At 45.2% G+C, this 18,971-nt stretch overlaps 1 protein-coding gene across 1 annotated transcript; it reads right to left on the reverse strand.

Annotated features, from left to right (window-relative positions):
• Window positions 1-14: 14 nt before the first annotated feature.
• podxl (podocalyxin-like) lies at window positions 15-16,621 on the reverse strand. Its single transcript, XM_086269574.1, has 8 exons — window positions 16,023-16,621; window positions 4,889-5,443; window positions 3,955-4,226; window positions 3,821-3,844; window positions 3,036-3,177; window positions 2,890-2,933; window positions 2,678-2,806; window positions 15-1,592 (listed from the first exon to the last, which is right to left on the reverse strand). Exons 1-8 carry the CDS (start codon window positions 16,063-16,065, stop codon window positions 1,398-1,400), a joined length of 1,404 nt encoding a protein of 467 aa, XP_086125700.1. The 5' UTR covers window positions 16,066-16,621; the 3' UTR covers window positions 15-1,397.
• Between the last annotated feature and the right edge of the window lie 2,350 nt (window positions 16,622-18,971).

The raw sequence follows: 18,971 nt of genomic DNA on the forward strand, positions 1-18,971 counted from the left end.
GGAAAGTCTCCAAAGTGGGAAAAAGATTTATTTTCAAACCTGAACAGGTACAACAGAATACCAGTCGAGACCATCCGTGCTTTACAGCTTCCAGTGTGTCAGACCCCTGCTGTTTGCCTTCTGCAGCAAACAAACCATAAATACATAAAATCCTGGTACAGTAACGTACGTGAGAAACTATACACAACTATGATAACAGTGGCAGACGCAAACACTCACAGCAGTCAAGCAAACATACTGGCTGGACTGGAGAGCCCAGTGTGATTGAGTCACTTGCACATAATATAGGTTGAAGTGAAAGTAAATGTATATTAATTGAAATTATTGGACTGATGAGAATTTCAAAATAAAAGTGTTAAGCTGGGGTTCTGCTGTGAGGGTTTAGCCCGACTCCGTCCAGCCTCACCAACAAAGAGCGTGCAGCTATTTACAGCGTGGCTCAGCTGACTGAGAATGGGCGCACGTCTGCTTACTAATAATGCAACTAACAAAGTAGTTAAAAAGTAGTTTGGCATGATTATAGCTTGTGTTTATTGTACAACAGCCACAATTGACATGGTAGAGTCCAACATGAGCAGGTCACCATGAAATTAGATTTCAGGGTAACAACTTAAAACACACTAACATAAAAAGATGTGGGCTTTGCCTTGTTGGCCCTAGAAACAACTTCATGGCTCTCCTATGCAAACCCGAATACAGGATTTCAGATGAACAGAAATGACGCCTGTTTGCATCAGAATGACTTTAAAGGACAAGAATTTGTCGTCTCTGGCTTTCCATACACAACAGAGTCAATATGAGGCACTTTGGATTCAAACCGGTCCTTTGTCCGCCCAGTGTAAGCAGCATCTCTGTGGCCGTGTCCTTCCTTCTGTAGGGTTAGTGCACAGCCTCTATCTTTAAATCACTGGGGGCTTTAAAGTGCCCCCTGATCACATTTCTATGTTAGTAACTCTAGAGTGGTCAACGCAGATGACCTCTGTTCCTCAAGAGCGAATGCAAAGTGATTGGTTTGTAATATTGCCGCTCCTTCGTCAGATGCAAGAAAACACTCAAAAACAGGTCACAGTGTGCAACCTCTTTGTTAGTACAATAGCGAACAGGCACAGAAATATGTGTAAAAACCAATATGAAAAGGTTGTGCTCCACAGGAAGTCACGCGCATGGAAAAGTGCAGCATAAACACAACAGTGATTGATTTGGTGCATTTTTCAAACATGTTTCATGAAGTTTGCTACATCGAACCGAGCAGCTTCTACACGCCACGCCGTCACCTGCTCTGGAGGAAGTGTTGCCTGGCTACAAGGGCATGAGAGACAAGAGTTTAAGATGCGTGGGTATAGCTCGATTTGTTGTGGCGTTGCGCGCCCTGTGACCCGCCCCTCTCCCACCCGTCCTTACAGGTGGGTGTCCTCCTCTTCGGGGTGGTCCTCTTTCGACAGGTGGTCCAAAGGTACCATCCAGCTGTCGTTGAACTCTCCGTTCAGCACCATCTTCTTCTCCAGCATCTCGGGCTGCACTTCCATCACTTCCAGCGTGGGGTTGTCATGGTAACCGTTTTCCACAGTGTGCAGCTCTTCTGTTAGGTGTTGCTGTGGAGATTGAGAGGGCAAAGTAAAAACATGCCCACTGTTACTTCCTGTTACACAGACCCAGTCTTAAAAAAATTCATAAATCTGAGTGGAATCTAACTGCTCTCACACGACTGTTGTTTAACTTCTAAACATACTCCAAAGTCCACAAATCCAACAACTATCCGTGGATGAATCAGGGATTCAGGCTACCACAGCTTTAAATGAAAGCACTGCACGATACGACACTTTCCTTTTGGAAAAGTATTTCGGCACAGAAGGAATTTTGGCTAGAAGAAGAGGCCAGAATCAAAACAGATAAAAAGGAGGCCTTTGCTCCTGCCCAGTCATCGTCCCCACACGGTCATATGTCCTAGAACGTTTGCTAAAAGTTTTCTCCACAGAATATTCAGAAAACCAATTAAACACCGAGTTTTGATCCTGACACAGTTCTGAAAGTGTCAGGCACCCCCGTAGGTCACCGCTGCTGGAGCTCCTGTCAGGTATTTGGTAGTTCAGTGGCTAAAAGTAAAATTGGTTTCTGCTGAAACGATAGTCCCACCACATCGATGCAAAATTTTAAAAAAGGAAAAAAAACCAAAAAAGATTTGAGAGGGGTGAAAAATCAGGGGAAACAAAAAGCCCAGAATTCTAACCTCTCTGCTCTTTAGCTCCAACATGTGTTAAAAAGTACTAAATAAGCTGAAAAGGATGGGAATCAAATCCCAATTAGTGGCATTAAAGCATGAACCAAACCTGCAGGGACACAGAATAAAAAGTTAAACATGAATCGATGTGTCATCGTTTGTCTATCACCGGTTAGCTTAGAAGATATAACGAATAATACCATGTCTGGAACAACCCAGGCCAACACTCATCAAAGATTTTATAAGCACCTAATAAGCACATATGATTGGCTGATGTAGCCTTGAAATGTGAAGCATCTGGAACATCTCTTTTCCTGTTTCATCATCTCTATTCCTCTTTGAAAGAGGTCAGATTATAAATGAAGAAGCAAAGCGAGCAGCTAATACGTTCACTAGTTCTGGAAACTCAGACTATAATGGAAGCATACTGGGGATAGTGGGATGGATGTCTCTTCTTACCTGGTTCTCATTGTAAGGCTTACGGTGGTGGGAGGCGCAGGCACCGAGGATGACGATCATGATAAGAAGGGCTCCGCAGGAGGCCAGGATAGCGATCAGGGTTTTGTTATCGGTCTTTATCTGTTCTTTCTAGGAGAGGAACAAACAGAGGAATAAGTAGTTGCTGTAGAGGCCGAGGGTCCCGAGGCTGATCTAAAGAGCCGAATCCTCACCTGGGCGAGCTCGTCATAATACTGCTGCGCAAGGCTTTCGTTCACTGAAAGATCAGGATCACATTGATTGATTTCCAGAGAAAAATAATCTGAATTATAAACTCAGTGAATGTCCCCTTTCTGAACGGACTAGGATATTCTTTTACCTTTGCCATTTATCTCCACAGATTCGATTTTCACTGATCCGTTTTGGACGAGCCAGTTCACGGTGCAGGATCCGTTGTCCATGCTCTCCATCAGCCTCTTGCACACTTTTCTGAAATTTTTCTCGCCATCTTTTTCTTTGGTCTGCGTAAAAATGACACGTCTGTAAATGCTGTTAAACAAAAACATTGATGCACGCAGCACAAGTCCTTTTTTGTTTCATGAACCAGAAAGCGCTCTTCTACGCTGCCGTGCTGCCAGTGGGAGGACAGGAAGGTCAGAGGCCACAGCCAAGGCCGTATTTTCCTGTGTTGTGATGTGTTGCTTATTTCTGGTGTACTATTAAAGGGCACAACTGAGGGACTCAGAGGGTCAAAGCTGCTTCAAAAAGAGTTGTGGGAACAAAGGAAACTAGAGAAAGGCAGGAAGGGTTCCCACTAAGACACTTTTTCCACCCAGTGACTGAAATGGTTGTTTTGTTTTAATAGCAGGCTTCACTGCTCCACTCAGACAAAGCTCGCACGCCTAACAGATCCACCCAGCGCCTGTCTGAACACAAATGGTCATCAGCTGTTGAATCTTGTAAAGTTTCGAGGCTCAAAGGTAAAAAGTTTCAGTAACACCTAGAACAGTACGAGTGTAAGCACAGGAAATGCAGCATGTGACTGTGCATCCACAGATCCCTCAGTGATTCATGATTTTACTAATAAACTCTGCCCTGCATAGATACAGGTAACGGCATTCAGTCTGCAGGCTTCAAATAGATCAGAGCAAAACAAAATCTTACCTCCTCGTTGCCTTTGTGGAAATACTGCAGAGAAAAACAACAAGCATCTCATTCAAAGGCACCGACACTTCTATTAGATGCAAGTAATAATGATAACAACATAGAAGCTGTATGTGCGCCACTTCAGTGCTTACAACAAACTTCTGGGTGGATGTTGGAGTCTTGATAGTGGCCGTGGTGGCTTGCATGGCTGAATCTGTAGTTGCTGTATTAACTCCTTTTTTCACACTGAAGGAGGTGCTGGAGGAGGTGCTGGAGGAGGTGCTGGAGGAGGTGATGGAGGAGGTGCTGGAGGAGGTGATGGAGGAGGTGATGGAGGAGGTGCTGGAGTCCCCTGGGTTTGTAAGCTGAGTGTTCGCTCTGGCCTCTCCAGGTACTATTGTAGATTCAGGGATTTCGGTGGAAACTTGGACCAGAAATAACAACAAGAACAACAAGAATAAGGAAGCGTCGTCGTAGTGATGCAGATCCCTCTGAGCCAGCCAATCAGTGACAGCCACGTCACATTTTAAGGTTTGGAGGAAGTATTAAAAGAACAAAATACACCACAGTCAACACCACCTCCTTTAACTTTCCAGCTACTTGAAGAACTGAGCAGATGGACCAACGCTTGTACAATACCAAGTTTAACAGGGTCAGGACTGTGTGTGTGGTCTCCGTCACATGAGGCAACAAATACTTAAAGTAGGAACACTCGAATAATAATCAAAAATGCATACCATGAAAGACAGAAATACTGCTTTCCCCAAAATTACTAAGGAATTATGAAGTACTTAAAAGTACGTAAAGTGCAAACTGCGTCTTCTTCCCTGTAAAATACACGACGTTAAAATCATTCACATGGTACCTAAACCTGCGCACGCCGTGCTTCCACCTGGAAACGAGACCTTTTACCCTTTTTCACAGCTGTTCACATCCAAGTTTTCATGTCATTGGAGCGCAGTTTGAACGCCACGCTCTCACAGTCTTATTTATACTAGTTCGGTCAGGTTTAAGTATTTGTTGTGGTGTCTTCTCACTTTAAATATTTCATTTTCAGATTCACATCCAGGGGACAAAAGTCCTTACCTGTGGGAAGCGTCTGTGCCGCGGCTACAGTGGTCAAAGCTGGAGCGCTGGATGTTGGTACTGTGGGCCTGTTTGTGCTCTCGTTTGCTGATGACACATATGGTGCAGTGATTTTACTGGACAGAGAATATGTTGATGCCGTTACTGTGGAAGGCTTAGTGCTCAGCACTGATTGGGTGCTGGGGCTAGTGACTGTTTCTGATGGGGCTGGCGTGGGTGTAGCAGCCAAGGTCGAAGTGGTGATCGCAGTCGTAGCCTCTTTGGTGGGAGAAGTGAGAGCTGCTGTGGGGCTTGTTCCTGTTGTTTCTGCTTTGAGAGTTGGTGTGCTCTGAGTTGGGATAGTCTGTGTTGTCTGCACTGCTGTGCTCTGTTTGTCGGTGTTCTTCTGACTGGTAGTGACTCCCGCTGTTGCTATTGCTGTTGCTGCTGACACAGTTGTGGCTGTAGTCTTTGTAGGTTCATCCCCATCTGTGGCAGCAACACTTGTGACATCAGCAGGTGTCCCAGTGGCTGTCTCTGCAGTAGTATCTGCATAGACGCTGTGACACAGAAAGCCTGAGGAGGAAAAGACACGAGCGGTTACCTTCACAGCACAGCTGCATGAGGCTCTGCATCAAACCCATCAAAGACAGCATCTTATAGACCTGCATTTGTAATAGTCACTTGGGGGCAGTACAGTCATATTAGTGCATACAGTAGAGAACTGCAGCCTAATATATTGGAGTATCCAGAAAATGCAGATCAAATAAGCACTCACTGTTTACCTGTATGTCTATTTTAGTCTCCGCCTACTCTGAAGACAAATGTTTGGACCACTTCCTGAGCTCGCGGTCTGCCTGCTCTTTGCTACTGACCACGTGGTCTGCTTGTAATTTAATGAACATTATCTGCTGCTGCTGGCAACAAACGAGAAACTGTAAAGCAAAAGGAAAGTACGCATCATGAAAAAGCTCGAATCGAACATTTCTTTCTCTGTGCTGTTGTTGTTCACAGTGAGTGGAGCCGCTCTCCTCAGCTCGAAGCAGCTACTCCTGGACTTCCTGCTGTGCTGACAACTGTAAGCTATCTTTTTCTCTTGGTCTATTTATAGGGACGAGGACAGGATGCTGTGCACAATAAACTTGGAGGCACCACACCCTTGACCACAGCCTGTTTGGAGTGCCCTCTGCGAACGCTCCTCAGCACCAAGAAAACAATGGCCTTATACACCCTCGTATGACCTCATGGCAGCTTCGCTCCATGCTCAGTCGCTGGAGTTTCACCATAGATCTCTGCTGATACATGCAAACACACACACATGCTAAATGAGAGACAATGACCAAACTGTCCTGAGTAGATAAGACGTGAAACGAGGGGCTAACTTGTAGTTTAGTTTGCACATCGTGTTCATTATTTAATGTTTGAGCAGAAAGGTTGTGGCGTTTGTACGCTCACATCCAGCTTTCAGTCAGCTGACTCCTCTTTAGCATCGTCACTGTATAGAAAGTGAGCAATACATTTCTTTCATATTGCAATATTGCATCTGTGCTTCAAGCTTCTTATGGCCTACAATTCAGCTTCAATGTCAGTTTAGTAAAAACAACCAGGTGCTTTGTATCGTAAGATAAAGACAATCCTGAAAACCCATCAATCAGATGACTCCAGTGAGCCGGGCGACGGTGGGAAGAGGAAGAAAGCAGAACCAGGCTCAACTTGTGGGTTAGAGGAGGGACAGGACAAAGGACGGACTCTGGAAAAGAGCCAGAGATGAATAATACCTAATGATTGAATCCAAACTGGTGCATAAACAGACAAACCAGTAAAGTGCCGTTACATACAGTGCACGGCCCGTTTCCCAGACAAACGCATCATCACGTTAATGATCAGTTTGTTTGGTTCATTCTGAAATATTGCTCAACATATAATTTTGTGTTATAACATCAAGCAGATGTGAGCGGTCAGTTTACCCCGTGAATCTGCTGCATCCTCTCGGGCAGACGGAGGCTGGCAGAGCCGAGCCTGGCCTGTCTCCTGTCAGCCCGCTGCCTTAACACTGCTACTCAGAGACTAAGAGTGTCAGCGTTATCTGCAGCTAAGTCTCCTGACAGCAGATAACCTGCTTTTTCTTCACTGCATTTCAGAGTTTAGAGGCTCTCCTAATAGATGCTCGTATGTTTTCTTACTTTGTGTGGCAGAAATTGATCCACAAATACAAAAATATCAATCAGCTGAACCACTGTTACACGAGTGCAGTCAGAGGTGAGGCCTGTCTGCACTGTTCGCGTCTTCATAATCCACGCGCCCCCTCCCCCAGATGTGCTGTCTTGTTGGTCTTGACCCCGGTGACCCTGTCACTGATGTATCTGCTTCTTAACATGTGACGGCAGCAGCTAGTCCTGCTGTTATCTGCACCAAGCCTCTGTTTACCTCAGCCACACATTCCTCACCACACACACTACCTGTTAATCACATTTAAACATCCACACAAAGAGCTCACACCACGAATCCCAAACGCTCGCTCACTATGTGAAACGATCTGCTCATTTTATTCATCATATTTTATTAAATATAGTACATAAACAGGTATTTAAAGTGGGACATTTTCTGTCCTTTCATGATAAATACTAACTCATTTTGAATTTGATGGCAGCCACACGCCTCTAAAAAGTTGAGACGGAGCAACAAGATGAGAGAAAGTATGTAGAGCTTGAAAAAGAAGCAGGATGACCTGATTGGGTTTCCTGGCATCGTGGAGAGGGAGACGGAAAGATGCTCACTCAACCTAAACGAAACTGCATCTACAAATTGTGGAACTATGTAAAACTGTGAATATCTCGTCATCTACAGCACATGATGTCATCTAAAGATTCACGAGACAAGGCCACAGATGATTGTGGGACAGCAGTGATCTCCAGGAGACATAAAAACACGACTGTCATGGAAATCGTTGCACAGTTTGACAGACCAGCCACAAAAGAAGCCATGTGCTAATATTGATAAGAAAGGCCACCGTCTGTTGTGGAGCAAAGCTTGTTTAAAATGGACTGAAAGCTATTCTGTCGTGAAGCCTGACGTTTCTTTTTGAGAGAACATAGACGGCCCATCCTCAGGACTGTAGACTTTACAGCGCATACAGTGAAGCTGTAAATACATTGTTTGTATTATATAAATAAAATGTTACAAGCTGTCACAATCTTTCATTTGAACAGCTCTCAGTAACAGACGTCCTTTCCTGTGCTTGGACACTTGTCGAGCTCTGAATTTTAAAATATCACCTCGATCTGTTGCTGTTTCCTCTGAACATCTTCCGTCGTCTGAAGCTGTCTGACCTTTCTGATCTGAATTTTGCCATGACTTCCATCAGCCAGCTGACTCTATGCTTCAGTGATCTGTCAGACATCACTGGGCGTCAGACAGCAGCCTGTGTGGGAAATGACCTGCTGTCCTTTCCCTGGCTCTTCTTTCTGGCTCCCTTCAGTGAGGCAAAACAGCTCAGTGATTTGGGACTTTGTGAATTGGATCAACATCAGTATATAAATAAATTTGGGTTACAGGAAACCCTGGTACCTGAACCGACACACCAGTGCTACTGCAAAGGAAGAGCGCGATCAGGGCGGCTGCAGACGTGTTTCTGTCTGCTGAGCGTGTGTTGGTTTTTAAAGCCAATATTCATTTAGCATCAGTTTAGGAAACACCAGAACATCTGTACTCGGATACAAACATGTAATGGTCGCATGCAGTGGGGTGAAAAGCTCCTTCTTCCTCAGTCTGTTCCAGGAAATGGGAAGTTTGAAGCACATTATTCCCCGAGGTGTTGCCTGAGAACCGGCTAGTTTGGGATGTTACCGACACCTTGCTGGGTTAAAGCAATAAAGCTCCTCCAACCGTCAGCAGGTCATCTGTGCTGCTTTGGGCTCAAAGCGTCGTTTTTACCACAATAATATTTTATTTAGTAATTAATGTGAAATTTGGGTGTAGCATCATGACTGACAGCTGCAGAGAAACCTCCGCCCGTCTTTACTTCTGTTTAAATAAAACTTCAAACTGACAACATGAGAAAAAACCAACAGCCGAGTCATCATCTTGGTTTTTCTGTCATTTTGATTTGTAAAGTGAGGAAAGGAAACGACTTGGCTGACCGCTTACAGCAGCGGTCGTTCGCTGCGGCGTTTGCTACTCATGGTGTTTTAATTTGAGAACATTATCCGAGCACATGACTGAAACACCGCCTGTGCTTCATCTCGCTCCACTCACTCCTGGCTGAGAGAACATTTAATTGTTAAATAACTATTTATTAAATAAGTAGTATTAGCTAACATTAGAGGGTGGTGGAGGATCTTTTAGAGCCATTCTTTTAGAAATGGAGCAGTGAAACAGTATGAAAGCGCCTCACCACACAGGAAATGGCTTTATTGGCAAATTGTAGATAAAACATTAACGGTCAAAGCAGTCTTACATGGATCAGTATTACTGCTCTAGACTTTTAACCCTAAATTCTATTTATTGTCTTTAACCTCCAGTAGTGTATAATATTCTATGTGATCATGTTTGTTGGCTGTCTTGTAAGGACCACAGTCTACACGCTGTTTTTAAAAGGTGGATTCAGAGTATTAGAGCCTGATCTTAAGGATTAAAAATAAAGAGAAAGATTAAGGTGTTGTAACAAAACAGGACAGCAAACTTTGTGCCTTTATTTAACCAAGTGATTTATCAGAGAAATCAGTTCCATCAATTTGCTTGTTTTACTGACCCAAACATTCGCTGATGTCATCGAGACAGTTTTTAATAAACTGCACTCTAACTTGTCACCGAGGTTCCAGACATAAATCTCGATGTTTCCACAGATGCACACGTGGTAACCGAGCAGAGCCGTGACAGCAGAGCCACCATCGGCTCGTCCACCATGACGGCCTCCCATCATTCTCCTGTTAAAGATCAGCGGTTTGGCCTCTGGCCTCGACAAACAACCAGCAGTGATATAAAGGATGATGCAAAAAGAAGGTTCATGACGAAAGCTGTTGGAGATGAAACTGGGGGTTTAAACTCGTCTGGGGGTGGTTGTCTCCGTGTTAGCCTGGCACCGTGGCCAGCGCGTCTCCGCCTCTCACCCTACGGCAGCTGGGATTGGCTCCAGCCCTCCCCTGTCATCCCACATTTGATAAAATGGATGGATGGTCCAGAATGTGTGTTTATTGTACTAATGATAGGAATTACATTTTTCTATTCTTAAAGTAACCAAAAGCTTCATTCGAAGTTATTATGGACTGTATCAGGTGTTCATTTTTCACTGAATGTGCTGTCGTCTTTGGCACAGCTCCCATGATTTATGAAAACGTGTCTCCTGAGCAGCTGTTCACGTTTGTATTCCTGAAAACATTTCTCCTCAGAAAACACTGATTTCACTTTGTATTTATTTGTATAGCACCAAATGAAAACAACAGTCGCTTCAGGGCGCTTTACGTTGTAGGGCACAGACAATAATACAGAAAAACACTCAAGCCAGCACTTGGCGACAGTGGGAAGGACAAACTCCCTTCAAATACATAGAAACCTCTGGCAGAAGCAGGCTCGGGGAGGGCAACCAGCTGTGAGGGAGGAAGGCGGGACAAAAGCCACACAGTGGAAGAGAGCCAGAACTCAGTACACGTTGATCTGTGGGCTTAGAGAAACCAGCAGGCTGGCCTTTTGTGTGAGCGTCAGCTATCGCTCCATCATGCCAAGCAGTCTGACTGTAAGCTCAGCCTGATGTGAACACGCCAAACTGAGCCAAGGGAATAAATGAATGTGGCTGTCACTCCAAAGCGCTGGTAAGGCAGTGCTACCCCATTAGCTTGTTGACAGTCCACACAAAGGCCCCTCGTTCGGTCGCGCACGGATGAGCCACCTCCTCGCTGCAGACCGCTGCAGCTAGGCCCCCATCTGTGTCCTATTGAGAGAGGTATTTCAGCTCTCTGTGGGTCTGGGGTGGGCTGCTGGTGGTGCGTGGGTAAGGAAGCAAAGGGTCCCTCTGCTTTACTGAAAGGAGGCGAGAAGCTGTGAATCTAAAAGCACTCGGTGAGAATAAAAGACAGAGACGAGCCAAAGGGAGGAGGGAGGGAAACGGTGAGAAAGAGGAATAAGATGAAGAGCAGTAATTCCACCAGCCACATGGTAACGACTGACCACACACACATTATCCACAAACAACACACTCCCTATCCTTGGAAGCAGACTGGTATGTGTGTTTATACAAGTCGGTGCTCTCATTGCAAAAGTTGAGTGTTAGACATGCGTCAGCTCGCTCCTCCTGTCACATGCGAGTACACTCAGTTTCTTCTGTCCTGTAACCATGTCTGAAGCCTAACCTCCTCTGAGGTCAGAACATACGTGACTGAAGGATGCATACATGTTTATTTATCCTCAGACCAGTTTGGAGCCAAACCTTTAGTCCAGGTGTGACAGTTATAATGTCATCAATGACACCGACCTGTACTGATGACCCAAAATATCCCTTTTTGCTGTTGTACTAATTAAAAAAAACCCATTATCAAATACACTTGGTGTTGGAAAATAATGCACATTATTATTATTTCTTTCTTTTTCATTTACTGTTAATGATTTAAACCAGGCAAGCAAATGAGGCTAAAACCAAACGTTTGATCTTGTTGAGCAGAAAGTGAGGGTGTTTCTTATTGAACGAACAAATATTTTATTAGGAGGGTAAATCACAAACAGTTTGATCCCAGCTAATGGAGCAACAGCAATTTTGTGTTTGCTCTGAAAGCTGAGACGTGAGGGGAGTGCTCGCAAACTGATGAGGCAGACGAGAATCGTGCTGAGACAGTAAGGAGTGAAAGACGAAGAACGAGGAGGAGGTAAGCTCACGTCCTTGATGGTACCAGCCACAGCGATGATTAATGGACACCTGGGTGCCAGCGTAGCATGGAGGGAAGGAGTGTGTTCTGGAGGTGAAGCTGAAGGCTGCAGCGATGGACAGCTATGAATGGCTTGGCTTTACGGAGAGTAAAAGTTCCTCCCTGATAAAACCTGCACGTGGCTGCCAGAAGTGTCTGGCGTTTAAAATCAGCTCGTCTGCAGAGTAAAGGTGCTTTCAGACGCTGCTTAGCTGTTTCTCAGCTATTGCGTTTGTGAGGTGTAAATGTTATGACATTTGGCATATGAAAGTTTATATCTACAAAAATCTCATTTTTTTCTGTCTTTACATATTTACCAGCAGCAGCCTTTTAGCTTCAGGCTTGGTGGGTTTTGCACCACAGGGCCGAGCACACAGGAGGACACTGGGATGACATCGCATCCATTTTTTGTGAGCAGGGACCAGCAAACACAGGCATGTACAATATATATTCATTTAAAACTAAATAATATGTCTGTCACTAATGAACAACTTCCGTATGACAATAATGAAAAAACCTGAGAGCTCACATGTTTCCACAGCACGGATCGCATGTTGGCAAAGCGCTCTTCTTGTAGTGCATGGACATCAGAGTTATTACTGCGTTTGAATGCAGCAACACGAGAGAGCGTAACTTAACTAGTTAGTCAGTTTAAATCAAACCAACAAATTGTCCGTATCTACTTAATTAGCATTCACTGGTTCCACTGGTTTGCAACTGGGTGCACAACATTGTGGAGCCCCACCCATGTATTTCCCTCCATAATCCAACCGAGGGGTGTGGATGGGCCGGACGCTAGGACGGCAGCCTTAGGGCAGGAGGCGAGGTCCACTCAGGACAGGTCGCTGTCCCGGGGCTAACACAGAGAGACAGCACCCCACTCAGTGCGTGTCTTTGCACTGTGGGAGGAAGCCCGAGGACCTGAGAGAACCCACGACACAGATACAAGGAGAACGTGCTTCACACAGAAAGACCAGATTCAAACCCAGGACCTTCTTCACTCCAGTTTCAGTTCATCTTTATGTTAACATTCATTTGAACTGAAACCACAATGACTTAAAAACAGTTCTGTAGAAAAAGGCCTGATTGCAACACGGTGCTCAAGGTCATTTCCTGTCACCACACCCTCCTTGGGAACTGGGATGTTGATAAGGTATTTCCCCCCTTCTATTGTTACTCGGTTTTCTCCCATCGACTGGCTGCTGCAGACTCAGACGAGTGTGCCAGGCAGGCAGCTTCTTCGCTGGTGTTTGACTGAACCTGGAACCCTGACTGTCTGTTCTCTTGTAGGAAGTGATAAAGGAAAAGCAGATGGTGTGAGAAGAAGTTAGGAAGTCCGGGAGCAAACTGATAAGAAATGATACCTTCTTCTTAAATTCCATCTTATGTATTTTGTAAGCACTGATATCTTCAAGTAATACAATGTATTGTGCAAGTTATTTTTCAGGGGAGAAATCACACTGATGATGTAACGGTTTCAACATCTTCTCACGCATCAAACAGGATACAGTTGGTGTTAAAGGGTCAAAGACCATGGCAGCATTACTTTACAGGCAAAGCTGCGTTTGAACAAACCCGCTCGCTGTGAAGCTCGGTGGTGGAGAGCTGATGTTTGTTTTGCAGCCACAGGACCCGGGCACCCTGCAGACTCCACTATGTCTATTATCAGTCCCGTAGGACAGCGAACACTCGGCACAAACAGGACAATGATTCACCAGCATTAAATTCAAATCTGCAACTGACAAAGAAAAGAATCAAGGTGGTGCAACGCCCCAGTCAAAGTCCAGACCTCCACCTGCTGCAGCGGGACCCCAAGAGAGCTGTGCATTAATCACTACGCGCAAAGCTCCATGAAATGAAGGAATATTGTAAAGAAAACCCTGATTACTTCAAGTTATCTCTGCTACAAGCTGCTGAATCTCAGGGTTTTTCCCAGTTCTTAGATTCCATTTAGTGACTCCTGTGAAAACGTTTCTTTTTCACATCACTGGGCCGAGTTTTCATTGTGGTTCATATTCTGGAGTTTAGTTTCACTTAGTGTTCAAAGAGTTTGTTTAGTTTTGATTCATTTCATTGTTAATTCAGGTCTTTTTAAATATAATATGCTTGGTGTTTGTCAGTGGCAAAGGTTTGTGTGCTGTAATACAGTCTGTGAATCCAGACCTGCACTTAAAGGCCAGTGATTCATATTCATGGAGACGCTCCCATCCTGCAACGTGTGGCCACAGCAGGCTGCTCTGCAAGCTTGAGTTTTACAGCGGACTGTGCAAACCACAGCACCACTGAAATCTCATATATGTATAAAAACAATAAGACATCAGGAGCGCTCACTTTAGAGTGATCTCATAGAGCAGAGACAAAAGCAGTAGGTCTTGCACATGTGTGGAGCATTTACTTACATGCACATAGTGTTAAACAAATAGACACAGGTGGCTGTTCACAAGCACAAAAACATGCCAGCGTTTATCTTTAGAAAAAAAGGTGCTGACAGCCTTCGGGTGGAATTTTGGGGCTGTGTCGCTTACTCTTTTTCACACGCTTACAAGAAATAAATGAATAAAAGCCTCCCGTCTGAAATCACCTACTGCAGTGGTGAGAAAGCAGCAGGTGCGTAATTAAAGAAAAACACTTTTGTGGTCTTTCAGCCCTGGAGGGGGGTCAGGGGTTGCACTTCATTATTCAGGCTCCTTCTGTCTCTCTGCAAAGCTCTGAGTGGACTTTGTGTGTTTTTGGAGGGAGGGCGAAGCAGTGGTGAGTCCTCGACTGTGGGGGGTGGAGGCAGATGTTTCAGGTCTGAGCCCGAGTGCGCCACTTGGTCTGTGTTTGTGACTGTTTTACTGCAAGTTTCAGACAAAAACGGTGGAAAAACGGAGCAAAGAAGAAAAGAGCTCTTATTATTAATGCTGAGACAGAATCTGAGTTTGAAATAAAAGCATCTATAAAAAAGGCTTAAAGTGTTCGTCAGTCCAAACTCACTCCTTCATCTGTCACTGTTCGGTTCATTGATCCTGAGCTCATGTACCATTTACACTTTTCTAGTTTCTACATTAGAGTGTTGCAGTGTTTGTGTGATGCAGCATTACTACCTAACCATAACCTGCATCCTACATATGAGCTACAGTTTGTTGTTCTACAACCACATAATATAGCAGAGGGGATGAGAAGAAAGATTAGAAATGAACTGGCATTTATGTAGCTACAGTACGCACGCACGCACACACACACACACACACACACACACACACACACACACACACACGAACATGTTTTTTGGGATGAATTTACACGACGAGGGGAAAGAAACAACTCTGCAGTGCCAACATGAGTAAATAAAATGTTAGATTTTACAAGTGACAACGCTGTTTTCTATTTTAAAGGTTACACAAGACTTTTGTGAGGAGATGCTGCACACTTCCACCTACAGACGATTGCAGTCAGTAATTAAGACCTGACCTCAAATCCCCAGAAAACAGCCAGGTTTAACTAACAGAGTGGAAAGCTAATGAAACAGCCAGTATTCCTTTAGGTTTTAGTGTTTCTGCTTTGATGCTAATAAGTTTATTCCACTGATTTCACATCTTAAGCTCATAGTTGTAATGCACTGTGTACTTCGTGTGCTCCATCACTGTTAAGGCGTGATGTATGTAAAAGAGTCCAGCACGATATGCACATGCAGACGACTTTACAGTTGACTTCTGTGTTTGGTTATCATCTACAATTTATGTTTCCTATAACTTAAGCATGGCTTTGTTAATTTTACCAGACTGTTAGAAGTAAAAGGAGTTTTAAACGCTTTAAAAGCTCACTGGTTCATCACTGCACTTAACCTCCTAGGACCTGGCGTCCACATATGTACAAGGGCTGATATCCACTTGTGAGGACGTTATACTGCCCCTGTGCTATTGAAATTTCAAATGAATGTCCTACTACGCTGATATCAGGCCTTTGTAGAGCAAAATCAGGTAAAAAGATCATTCTTTGTTTTTACATTCGTCAGTTCCCAATCAGCCCAGGTAGCAAAGAGAAATTAAAAATGCATGCCGTTAAAGAGTTTGGGTCTTAGGAGGTTGAACAAACAGACAGCAAAAGTTTAAAAAACGTGTCACACAGACCACCGGGATCCAGCACCTGTTGCTGCAGCACTCTTTCACACACAATGAAGAGATAAAGAGACATAAACGATAGAAAAGCCCGAATTCTGACAGAAAGGCTGAACAAACAAACCAGTGGAGCTGTCTGATGTGAACGCGTGGGCTACTCACCGAGTAAAACTGTCAGCCACTTGATCCGCAGAGTCGCTCTCATCCTGTCTCTGATGCTCTCTTCTCCCGGATGGATTTATCCTTCATGCAGCGCTGCGCTACAATCCCTCACTTTGTATCGGGAGATGTTGCGCTAATGGTAAAACTGAGTCCTGCAGCCGGCTGTCACGCCTTTCTTCTTGAATTTGTATCTCAGAACAAATGATCGCGCCCCACGTATTGTAATTTTCTTCTTCTTCTTTTAAACTGAAAGCCAAGAATGTCTTTGTGTGTGTGCACCGCGTCTTTCTCCCCTCTCTCTCCACAGAGTCGGGGATTTGGGGGAAGAGTGCTTCTGTGGTCTCCTTGGCTGCACCGTTGTTCCTCAGGCTCTCTCTCCCACTGCTGTATCGTCAGTTCTCACTCTTCTGCAAAGTGTTCAGCTGTTTGCAGACCAGAAGCACTGCCCTGCCTCCCTTATCATGAGAAAGCAGGGGCAGATCCAGTCCCACAACTCACCGCTTCTCCTGACACTTTGGATAACATAGGAAGCAGTGAGACAATGTGTTCCACTGACTTTGATTCATTAGTTAAAATGATCAAAATTGACTGGAGGACGCGGGGTGAAGTCACACATGCAGCCGGATCAAAGGAAATGCCTGCTTCACTGAGGGGACCCGGATTCTTGTGTGTGTGTGTGTGTGTGTGTGTGTGTGTGTGTGTGTGTGTGTGTGTGTGTGTGTGTGTGTGTGTATTGCCCAGCAGACAAGGTTTGGCCACCTCTTGGACTGAAAAATGAAACCTGTGTAAGTGCCACGAACTGGAGTGTCTACTGAGGCTCGCTGTAATAAAAGAGAGAGAGCAGTTTATCTGCTCAAAGTCTTTGTTGGTTTATTAAAGGTCTACGTAAACTTGCTTAACTGATAGTTGTTTTGAACACCAAATAATACCAACAGTTGAACATTGTTGAAAAGTAAATATTCTAATAGAGAAATATCAGAAGACCGTGAGATCTTCAACGCACACCTCCGGCAGAGCTTCAACAGCATTCTGAGGGAGGCTGGGGACACTGAGTCCGAATGGACCATGTTCAGCATCTCCATTGCTGAAGCTGCTGCACCAAATGGTGGACACCAGAGGTGAAGGGAGCCACCAGGCTGAAGAAGGAGTCCTATCGGGCTTGGTTAGCCTGTGGGACTTCGGAGGCAGCTGACAGGTATCGACAGGCCAAGCAGAATGTGGCTCGGGCAGTGGCTGAAACAAAAACTCGGGTGTGGGAGGAGTTCGCTGAGGCCATGGAAAAAGACTTTCGGACTGCCTCGAAGAGATTCTGTCAAACCGTCAGACGTCTCAGGAGGGGAAAGCGGTGCTCTACCTGCACTGTGTATAGTGCTAGAGGAGCGCTGCTGACTTCGACTGAGAAAATTGTCGGGGGGTGGAAGGAATACTTCGAGGACCTCCTTAATCCCACTGACACGTCTTCCGAGGAGGAAGCAGAATCTGGGGATGAGGGGGATGACCCGCCAATTTCCGGGGGCGAGGTCACTGAGGCAGTTAAACAACTCCTTGGTGGCAGAGCCCCTGGTGGTGGTCCCCATTTTTAAGAAGGGGGACCGGAGGGTGTGTTCCAACTACAGGGGGATCACACTCCTCAGCCTCCCTGGGAAAGTCTATGCCAGGGTGCTGGAAAGGAGAGTTCGTCCGTTAGTCGAACCTCGGATACAGGAGGAACAATGCGGTTTTCGTCCTGGTCGCGGAACACTGGACCAGCTCTTTATCCTCTCCAGGATACTTGAGGGTGCATGGGAGTTTGCCCAACCAGTCTACATGTGTTTTGTGGACTTGGAGAAGGCATTCGACCGTGTCTCTCGGGGTGTCCTGTGGGAGGTGTTGCGGGAGTTTGGGGTGTCTGGCCCATTGCTACGGGCCATTCGATCCCTATACAACCGTTGCAAGAGCTTGGTTCGCATTGCCGGCAATAAGTCGGACTCGTTCCCGGTGGGTGATGGGCTCCGCCAGGGCTGCCCTTTGTCTCCGGTTCTGTTCATAATTTTTATGGACAGGATTTCTAGGCGCAGCCAAGTGGCGGAGGGCTTTCGCTTTGGTGGCCTCAGAATCTCATCTCTGATTTTTGCGGATGATGTGGTTCTGTTGGCTTCATCGGGTGAAGGCCTCCAGCTCGCACTGGAACGGTTCGCAGCCGAGTGTGAAGCAGCGGGAATGAGGATCAGCACCTCCAAATCTGAGGCCATTGTTCTCAGCCAGAAAAGGGTGGAGTGCCCACTCCGGGTCAGGGACGAGACCCTGTCCCAAGTGGAGGAGTTCAAGTATCTCGGGGTCTTGTTCGCGAGTGATGGGAGAAGGGAGCCGGAGATCGACAGACGGATTGGGGCTGCAGCTGCAGTAATGCAGACGCTGCATTACTGCATATATATATATATATATATATATATATATATATATATATATATATATATATATATATATATATATATATATATATATATATATATATATAGTTAACTGTGATATAGAAAACAGACTTTAAAAACTGCAAACACTGATCAGCCAACTGCTTGCCTTTATTCTTATTCAGCATTCAATCAAAAGCACCAGACCCTGATTATCGCTGCCATTCTCTCCCACTGTGGATCTTTAAACACGTTTTAGTTGTTTTTGTTCAAGCGGAAGTTTTTAAAGAATATTTATTTGGTCCCTTGGTGTTATCCTCCAATAGCACCGACTCTAGAAAGGGTCACACTGGTCCTGCTGGTGCTGTGTTTGACGTTTGGATTCAACTCTGGCAGCTTGTTGGATTCTTGCCCTACTGGAACCCCGGAGTCGAAGTAGCCACGATGACGAATATTTACAAAGGTTCCAGGAATTGCTTGCAGTACACTTTTACTATGCCTCCATTCATAAGAGTCCAAATCTGACTTGAATGGCACTGGATCTTATCCAGAACCTTCT

The sequence above is a fragment of the Aulonocara sp. 'chitande type north' Nkhata Bay genome, linkage group LG17 (assembly GCF_057382095.1).
Source record: "Aulonocara sp. 'chitande type north' Nkhata Bay isolate Kocher_YH1m ecotype deep benthic linkage group LG17, A_spYH_male_GT1.1, whole genome shotgun sequence".
Taxonomy (NCBI): domain Eukaryota; kingdom Metazoa; phylum Chordata; class Actinopteri; order Cichliformes; family Cichlidae; genus Aulonocara; species Aulonocara sp. 'chitande type north' Nkhata Bay.

Coding starts and splice junctions, on each gene's coding strand:
- podxl (XM_086269574.1), bottom strand. CDS start 16,065: ATGAGAGCGACTCTGCGGATCAAGTGGCTGACAGTTTTACTCG. Junction 4,227..4,888: donor GGCACAGACGCTTCCCACAG/GTAAGGACTTTT, acceptor TTCTGGTCCAAG/TTTCCACCGAAATCCCTGAA. Junction 2,807..2,889: donor ATTATGACGAGCTCGCCCAG/GTGAGGATTCGG, acceptor TTCCTCTCCTAG/AAAGAACAGATAAAGACCGA.